The sequence below is a fragment of the Taudactylus pleione genome, unplaced genomic scaffold (genome assembly GCF_031769625.1).
Source record: "Taudactylus pleione unplaced genomic scaffold, aTauple2 ptg000250l, whole genome shotgun sequence".
NCBI classification, from domain to species: Eukaryota; Metazoa; Chordata; class Amphibia; order Anura; family Myobatrachidae; genus Taudactylus; species Taudactylus pleione.
Window position 1 is genome coordinate 2,044,686 of NW_028284652.1, and position 8,796 is coordinate 2,053,481.

The following is an 8,796-nucleotide window of genomic DNA, read 5'->3' on the forward strand; positions in this document are numbered from 1 at the left end:
TGTATGACAACTGCATAAAATATTCAGGTGTCATTGAGGACCACTGACTCCTATAGCCACAGGAAGTGAACCACAACATGTTACATTTTCATTCTGTTCTTAATGACCCAGATTTGGGTAGAAAGAAGTAATTAACTTTTTGTGTGGATCTAAAGAAGATCATTCAATTCAATCACCACCTTTTGGTTTCATATGTCTTCCAGTATGAATAAACCCTAATGCATGAGAATAAATGTCCGCTACACTCTTATTTGCTTAATTGCAATTAAAAGGTATGTGACCTAATTTCTATTGTATTAGGAAGAGAGGATAAATATTTGTTCTAATTTTGTGTAGTAGTAAGGTGATTAGACAGGATGTCATCTTTGAAGTAGGGGAATGTGGGAAACTCCTTGGAAATTTCCTACTCTTTGTTACCAAACGTTGATTTGTTTACCCTGACGTCAGCTGATAGTTTCCTCACTAGTGACTTGCCAGGCACTTAAATACAGAAGCTGCAGAGGACACCACATCTGTGTCAGGGAGATCACACAATCTTCTAGAGACAGTACAAGTTCTAATGAGACAGCATTCTAGTGACTGAGACATCAGTAAGTATAATTCTGTTATATGTTACCTTGCTCTTGTATCTGTATAACATACTATGCTGCTATTGTGTTGATGTGGTTTACTAACATTGGACTTGTTAACTACTGATTGGTTGAAATGTGCTGCTCCAGTTATACTATTTGATGCTATATTAGTGAATCACCAATGTTGCGAGCTCTATTGCTACAAAACTAGCACCCTCGACCCTTGTTCCCCTTGACCACTTTACTCACATTTCTACAGCAATATGCTTTTTTAGACCATTTTGGTTTACATTTTATGCATATGCATAACTGGAGGAATTATTTTGTTATCATGCTGCTTTGGCTGTTAAAGTTGCTATCACATTTTATACATTAACTGTGGGGAAAAGATTTACTGTATATCAGTCTTTATAGTATTTAAGAGTTTCCTAACCTGTTGTATAGTAATAGTTTATCTTGTTTAAATTGCTTTCAGTTTCTTTTGTTTTTTGTCATTTTTTTAAAGTTAAAATGTATTACAAAAAATGGGGACTGCAATCCGACCCCTATGTACCAAAAGCTGAACAGTGAATCTGTTCGGAATTTGGTCCCTTTGATTTACAGCATCCTCAGATAGAGGCATATTCGCAGGAGAGGGATCTTACGATTCCTGTACCGCAGCCTCTGTCTGGCTCCCGAATCTAACACTGTACACAAATGTGAAAGACTCACTGATACCACAGGAATATAACTCACATGGACAGTGGTTTATGCTACTGCAAGGTAAATGTAGTACATAAAAAGTAATATTTGGTTAACCAAGTAAAAAGTAATTATCCCCGCTGCAATGTACAATGAAAAAAAATCAGCAATATATAAGTACATATGCCCCCACGTCATGTTGGTTAGGTGTTGTGTTATGTGTCTGCATATTGCACACTCACAACAAATAGAAATTGATTTGACCGACACAAAATGTAGTGTTCGATATTACCCTGACTTAATAATCCAGCATTTCTTAAAATTATAGCATGATTGAATATTTATTTTTCCTTTAGAACTACATAAACTACAGTCTGCAATGAATGTCAGTACATGTGTAGTGATGGGTATAAACTTGCATATAAAACCTTACCCTTAAACTTACAGTGGCTTCTCCATTATTTACCCGACTATAATCCAATCGTCAAAAATTATGAAGCTTTAGTATTCTAAGCAGCCAACAATCTCCTTTCCATTGTGATGATAGACAGAGAACCTCATCCATTCTAAGATGTTTATCAATATCCTCTAAAAAAAAAAAAAAAAAAAAAAGGGTAACTTTTTATTTATTTCATATTTATTATTCAACTTAGGGCTGTGGTATATTTTAATTAGTATGTCTGTGTTTTCTTTACTGAATGTAAAGGTAATGTGCAGGCAGAGGGCTGCCTAAGTGGTCAGGCTGCCCATCAATGATTTAGATGGTTCTGAAAATTGGCTTAAGCTTCAGATGAAGCAACCCAGACCACATTACATTATGTATCATACTTACAGTAAGGTGCATAAATATTGGGACATTGACAGAATTTTCATATTTTGGCCTCTATTCACCACCACAATGGCTTTGAAATGAAATAAACAAGATGTGCTTTAACTGCAGACTTTCAGATTTAATTTGTAATTACATCCAAATCAGGTGAACAGTGTAGGAATTACAACGGTTTCTATATGTGCCTCCCACTTTTTAAGGGGCCAAAAGTAATGGGACTATCAATTCAAAAGCTATTTCATGGACAGGTGTGGGCTATTCCCTCGTTATTTCATTATCAATTAAGCAGGTAAAAGGTATGGCGTTGATTCTAGGTGTGACATTTGCATTTAGAATCAGTTGCTGTCGACTCTCAATATGAGATCCAAAGAGCTGTCACTATCAGTGAAAGAAGCCATCATTAGGCTGAAAAATCAAAACAAACCCATCCGAGAGATAGCAAAAACATTAGGTGTGGCCAAATCAACTGTTTGGAACATTCTTAAAAAGAAAGAATGCACCGGAGAGCTCAGCAACACCAAAAGACCTGGATGACAGAAGAATTATTTCCCTGGTGAAGAAAAACCCCTTCACAACAGTTGGCCAAATCAAGAACACTCTCCAGGAGGTAGGTGTATATGTGTCAAAGTCAACAATCAAGAGAAGACTTCACAACAGTGAATATAGAGGGTTCACCACAAGATGTAAACCATTGGTGAGCCACAAAAACAGGAAGACCAGATTAGAGTTTGCCAAACAACATCTAAAAAAGCCATTACAGTTCTGGAACAACATCCTATGGACAGATGAGAAAAAGATCAACTTGTACCAGAGTGATTGGAAGAGAAGAGTATGGAGAAGGAAAGGAACTGCTCATGATCCAAAACATACCACCTCATCAGTGAAGCATGGTGGTGGTAGTTTCATGGTGTGGGCATGTATGGCTGCCAATGGAACTGGTTCCCTTGTATTTATTGATGATGTGACTGCTGACAAAAGCAGCAGAATGAATTCTGAAGTGTTTCGGGCAATATTATATGCTCATATTCAGTCAAATACTTCAGAACTCATTGGACGGCGCTTCACAGTGCAGATGGACAATGACCCGAAGCATACTGCAAAAGCAACCAAAGAGTTTTTTAAGGCTAAAAAGTGGAATGTTATGCAATGGCCAAGTCAATCCCCTGACCTGAATCCGATTGAGCATGCATTTCACTTGATGAAGACAAATCTGAAGGGAAAATGCCCCAAGAACAAGCAGGAACTGAAGACATTTGCAGTAGAGGCCTGGCAGAGCATCACCAGGGATGAAACCCAGCATCTGGTGATGTCTATGCGTTCCAGACTTCAGGCTGTAATTGCCTGCAAAGGATTTGCAACAAAGTATTAAAAAGTGAAAGTTAGGTTTAGGATTGTTTAGATTGTCCCATTACTTTTGGCCCTTTAAAAAGTGGGAGGCACATATAGAAACCGTTGTAATTCCTACACCGTTCACCTGATTTGGATGTAATTACCCTCAAATTAAATCTGTAAGTCTGCAGTTAATGCACATCTTGTTTGTTTCATTTCAAAGCCATTGTGGTGGTGAATAGAGGCCAAAATATGAAAATTCTGTCAATGTCCCAATATTTATGCACCTGACTGTATATAACTTTTGCACTTATTCTTCTTCCCTCTGTCACAGTATTTAGATTTAATTTCTCTTTCATATTTATATAGCCTGTTTCATAAAGATTAATAACGAAATGTATTGTGTTCTTTTATTACAGGTATCATGTTCCTTCCATTGGCAGCCCTGCTATTTTTAACCCTTTCTTCTACATTTGTCTCTTCCCGTTCTTTCAACTGCGTCTCATTTCTGGCCAAGTCTCGCTTTGTTTACTCCTGCCAAGCCCAAGGTTTATTCTCTATTCCATCTGTTCCTCTTAACACCCAAGTTCTCTTGCTCAACTACAACCATATCCCATCCATTTCCCAGCACTCTTTCCCTAATCTCACCCAGCTGCAAGACCTCTCACTTGGTGCTCAGAACAACAATGACTCCTTCTATATCGAGGAAGCTGCTTTCCAAAATCTGTCTACACTCACAACCCTTGACCTTGGAGGCAACCGCAAACTAATCCTGCACCCTAAAGCTTTCAAAGGTCTGTCCCGACTAAAAATACTTCTCCTGGACTCCAATGGACTAGATGAATCTGTCCTAGAATCTGAATTGTTTTGTGAGTTGACCTCTCTGAGGAAGCTTGACCTCTCTTTTAACAATCTACGAAGACTGCGCCCAGATCCCAGCTTTCTACAGTTACACTCACTTTCAACCATCCTTTTGAAACTCAACAAAATCAACCAACTGTGTGGAGAAGACCTACAGAACTTGCAAGGAAGAAGATTGGAGCTCCTTGACCTCTCGTCAAATCCTCTCCAAGTTTCGAAAACATCATTATGTACCAATCCTTTCATGAACATTACCTTAGAGACCCTAGATATATCTTCAATGGCCTGGACTACAGAACAGGTTGAAAACTTCTATAAAATTATTTCTGGTTCTCAAGTGAAGCATGTTAAGATGAGGCACGGATCTTTGTTGGGCAGTGGATTTGGATTTAATAACCTGAAAAACCCAGATGAAAATACTTTTTCTGGCCTGAATTTAAGTAATGTGTTTATATTTGATTTTTCCCATAGCTTCACTTCAAAACTGGAGCCAAACATCTTTTCTGGGTTTTCTAAACTATTATCTCTTGATCTATCTTGCAGTAAAATTAACATCATCAGCCATGGAGCATTTTCAGGTCTAGGAGAACTTGTAAGTCTCAACATTTCTGGCAACCTCATTGGAGACCTCACAAGGAGCACTTTGGAAAGCCTCTGGTCTTCTCCTCTTAAAGTTTTAGATCTCAGTTCCAATCATATTGGAGCCATACAATTTGGAGCAATGGATGGCCTTGTCTCCTTAGACTCACTAAACCTAAGGGACAATGCTCTGAATAAAATACCATCAGTTAAGCTCTCAGGATTAACTTTTGTGCTATTAAAACAAAACCGCATCTCAGACACTTATGGTATCACCACCTTCTGCCCTAACTGCAAATATCTAGATCTTTCAAGCAACCGCTTGACTGATATGAGGTCCCTGAGGGAAATTCTGGAGTTAAGTTCTCTGAAAATCCTCATGCTTAGCAGTAACCAACTCTCTCACTGTTCAACTAATTTCGCTGATAAACCAGTGAGCAAAAGTTCCTTGCTTTACCTGGATCTATCAGATAATTACTTAGGACAGGCGTGGAAATCTGGACAGTGTTCAGGCATTTTTAGAAATTTGGAACTATTAGAGACCCTCAGTCTGGCTAAAAACAGCATATACTCTTTTCCTGAAGACTTATTTCAGGGGTTACTGAGCCTCCATACTCTAGATCTGTCAAGAAATGACCTCAGACTACTCCCACAGGAACTGTTCACTGACCTAAAAGCACTGAAGACTCTAAATATAGGGAGCAACAACTTTGTTACCCTCTCACCTTCCAGTTTTCAGCCTCTGACATCCCTGCAAAGCATTGACCTGTCAGAAGTGACACTAATATGTAACTGTGGCCTCACTGATTTCTGGAACTGGATGAGGACAACTAATGTCACTGTGCAAGTCAGCTATACTGGGGAGATTTCATGCCTCAGGCTTTCCCCAGCTGTCCAGGAGATACAATTGGAAGCCTATATCAAGGACTGTTAGATATGGTTTTTGTTATCATTTTGCCAGTGATAGCAGAAGCACAAGTTACAATCTTTAAGATACTTATTTGATGCATTGTAGTCAGCAGAATTACGTTTGTCTATAAAGAAATTTTCATCTGGAATTGAAAAGCCTCTGAGAATTGGTTAAAGAGCCTTGGTATGAAAGACCTTTAAGTGAGATTATTTTTTGGCCCCCTGATGTCCCACGAAAATACTCCTTGTCTCAAAAATGGGTGTCCTCGATTTCAAAGAAATTGTTCTTAAGGTTTCAAAGGCCAAAAGAAAAAATACAATAATAACCTTATCATAATAATTTTAATCCTTACATTATATAGCCCTAATATTAGTACTGGTTTTAAATTTGAACCTACCCCAAATAAGTGCTAGACTTAAAATTAGCCAAAGCTCCAATTCTAACCCTATTTTTATTTGTACACCATCTATATTTCTAATGCTATCCTAACAGAGCACTGATTTTACAGCCCAAATCCTCTTACATTAATAAATAACTGAACAGCATATTTTTCTGCTAATGCATATATACTTCCAGGATGCCAATGCAAGTCCTGGCTTGTGTTTAAAAAAAAAATTAAAGTGGACATGATATTTATAATGCACCAGGGCTCACATTGCTACTAGTGATGACATTAGAAGTCTGCACTTTTATGTGATGACATCAGAAGTCTGCAGTTATATTTGATGACATCAGATGACTTTAGAGTTTCTGGTTAATACAGATGTTATTTACAATGATTGGTTTATAAACAGATTAACAACATGTATTCTTCAAAGCTGAATAAAGAATAGAAACATAATACCACAAATAATAACCATAAAAGTCTTACAGGAAGTAATTTGAATAAAATTAATATTAAATTAAGAATTTGTGCCTTCTAGTTACTATTTATTAAAGTGTTCTATAGGAAAAGTGAAATAAAGGCATTGCATATAACTTAGTTATTAATTCATTGATGTGTTTTCTTGATCTTTCTGCTGTTTATTGAAATATATTACATAAAGTTCTCAAGTAACAAACAGTATGAATAAAACCACACGTTGGCAATACATGTCTAAGTTCAGATCATTATAGAATGCCAAGCTACCACTAGGTGGCAGAAGACAGAACTCAGATGACTCGGAAAATAGAAATATGGTTACATCATTTATTTTATGACAAGGAGCTTGACATGTGTGTAAGACATATCACCTAACAGATTAACATATTTAAATTAAACTATGTAACATTGTTCGACCCCCCCTCCCTTCATTACACTTACCTGCATCCTCCTGGCCTCCGGTGATCTTCTCCGGGCTTCCCGATCAGGTGATCTCCCATACTGCACTGGGACCCGATCACCTAATGACCAGGCCGCAGTGCACTATGGGAGACCAGCTGACCGGAGAGGAGCCATCACCGGAGGCCCGATCACCGGTCCCTGTATTCAGGTAAGTAAAAAAAAATGTTTCAATTTTTTTTTTCTTTTTTTTACAGCAATCAGCTTGCGGTCTGTTTAGCCCACATAGCTGATTACTGGTACCGGCTCCCGCCTCTGCTCTCCCCGTTAGAGCAGAGTGGGAGCACGGTAACCGGGGGAGACCCTGGATAACGCCACCTCCAGATGGCGTTATTATCACAGGGCTTCCCCCAGTATTTTTTTACAATTTATTTTTAGTAACTCTGGTGGGATCACATTTCCCATTACAATTATGGGAAATGCGATCTGCTTTACTAAAAATAAGTGATACTAGGGGTTGGAGTAGAATTTTGCTAATTCTACTCCAATTGCCCTGTAATAACTACAAATGAAACTAAAATAATGTGAAAAGGGTGTGAAAACACCCTTTTTCACTTTATTTTAGTAAAAATAATGTTAATAAATAGAGCCCTATCTGAGGGTTTTAAAAGTGAATATCACTCAGAACAGTTATAAATAAAAATGCAACATTTAACAATAAAGAAAGCACATATCAGAAGTAAAAGTAGCAGCTATAGTGAAAAAAACTGCAACAATATAAAATCAATATAACATGCAATAATAATACAATCATTAAATCGTCCTGGAGTCTGGATCACTGTGGTAATCAGTGGCAGTGGAAAAATGTTCCTTAATTAGGAGAAAGTTCCATATTATAGGTACATTGTAAGTGGTGCACACACTAAATCAGTAATATTCCAAGAAGCACGTATTGTGTGAGTGTTCCACAGCGCTAGACTATACCTGCAAAAGTGATGGTACCGTCCCGTTTGATGAGTGGGAGTACGGCAATAGTGGTGGGGCAAACTGAATCCACGGATGGCTGGCTCCAGTGTTCAACCTGAACTGCGGTGAGCTCACTGATGGTGATAAGAAGCCGCTCTGGAGATTGCGTGTAACTGGGGGACCCGGGAAGGTCTCAAAGTGGAAGTGAATCCACAGGTGGATAAGAGACAAGTGTGTGAGGCTGTTATTGGAGCCGTTCAGGTGCTGTGGTAGATGGGGACAATGGTCTCTGTCTTCATCCTGCTGAATGAAGTGTGAGTGCTTACAATGGATACTCACAAGGTTTATAATGAAGTTGGTAAGAAGCACCTACACGTTTTGACGTCCTCCTGACGTATTTTTCAAGGTATATTAGGATGCATATTACATTTGTATGTTTGTCACTGTATATATAATTTCCAATGTTTGCAGGTTTTTCTGATATACTAAATAAAACACAACATATTGGGTTGGAATAGCCAGAAGTGTCTATTTCATTCCCAAAACTGTTTGAAAAAGTTGATCACTCTCAGTAATGATACAAACATTTCTCTAATTGAAGCTATACCATACGCGCCAACTCTCCCTCATTGTTAGGGAGTCTCCCTGAAATAGGAGCAATCTCCCTGATTGCATCTTACCCCCCATTATTTAGTTGTTATATTAAAAAAAAAAATGAGATTCAGACATTCATCACTTAACGACCAAGTTCCGTTCCTACGACTCGGTCGTTAAGAGGGGACATGAAGCAGCAGGACCCAGGCTGAGG

General features: G+C 38.2%; 1 protein-coding gene across 1 annotated transcript; it reads left to right on the plus strand.

Moving 5' to 3' along the window:
- The first annotated feature begins 507 nt into the window (after positions 1–507).
- LOC148515322 (toll-like receptor 5) lies at positions 508–6,710 on the plus strand. Its single transcript, XM_088480132.1, has 2 exons — positions 508–590; positions 3,831–6,710. The coding sequence occupies exon 2, from the start codon at positions 3,836–3,838 to the stop codon at positions 5,783–5,785; it is 1,950 nt and encodes a 649-aa protein (XP_088336258.1). The 5' UTR covers positions 508–590; positions 3,831–3,835; the 3' UTR covers positions 5,786–6,710.
- The last annotated feature ends 2,086 nt before the right edge of the window (positions 6,711–8,796 follow it).

Bases quoted from the DNA above. Each gene is read 5' to 3' on its own strand.
- LOC148515322 (XM_088480132.1), top strand. From the start codon at position 3,836: ATGTTCCTTCCATTGGCAGCCCTGCTATTTTTAACCCTTTCTTCTACA.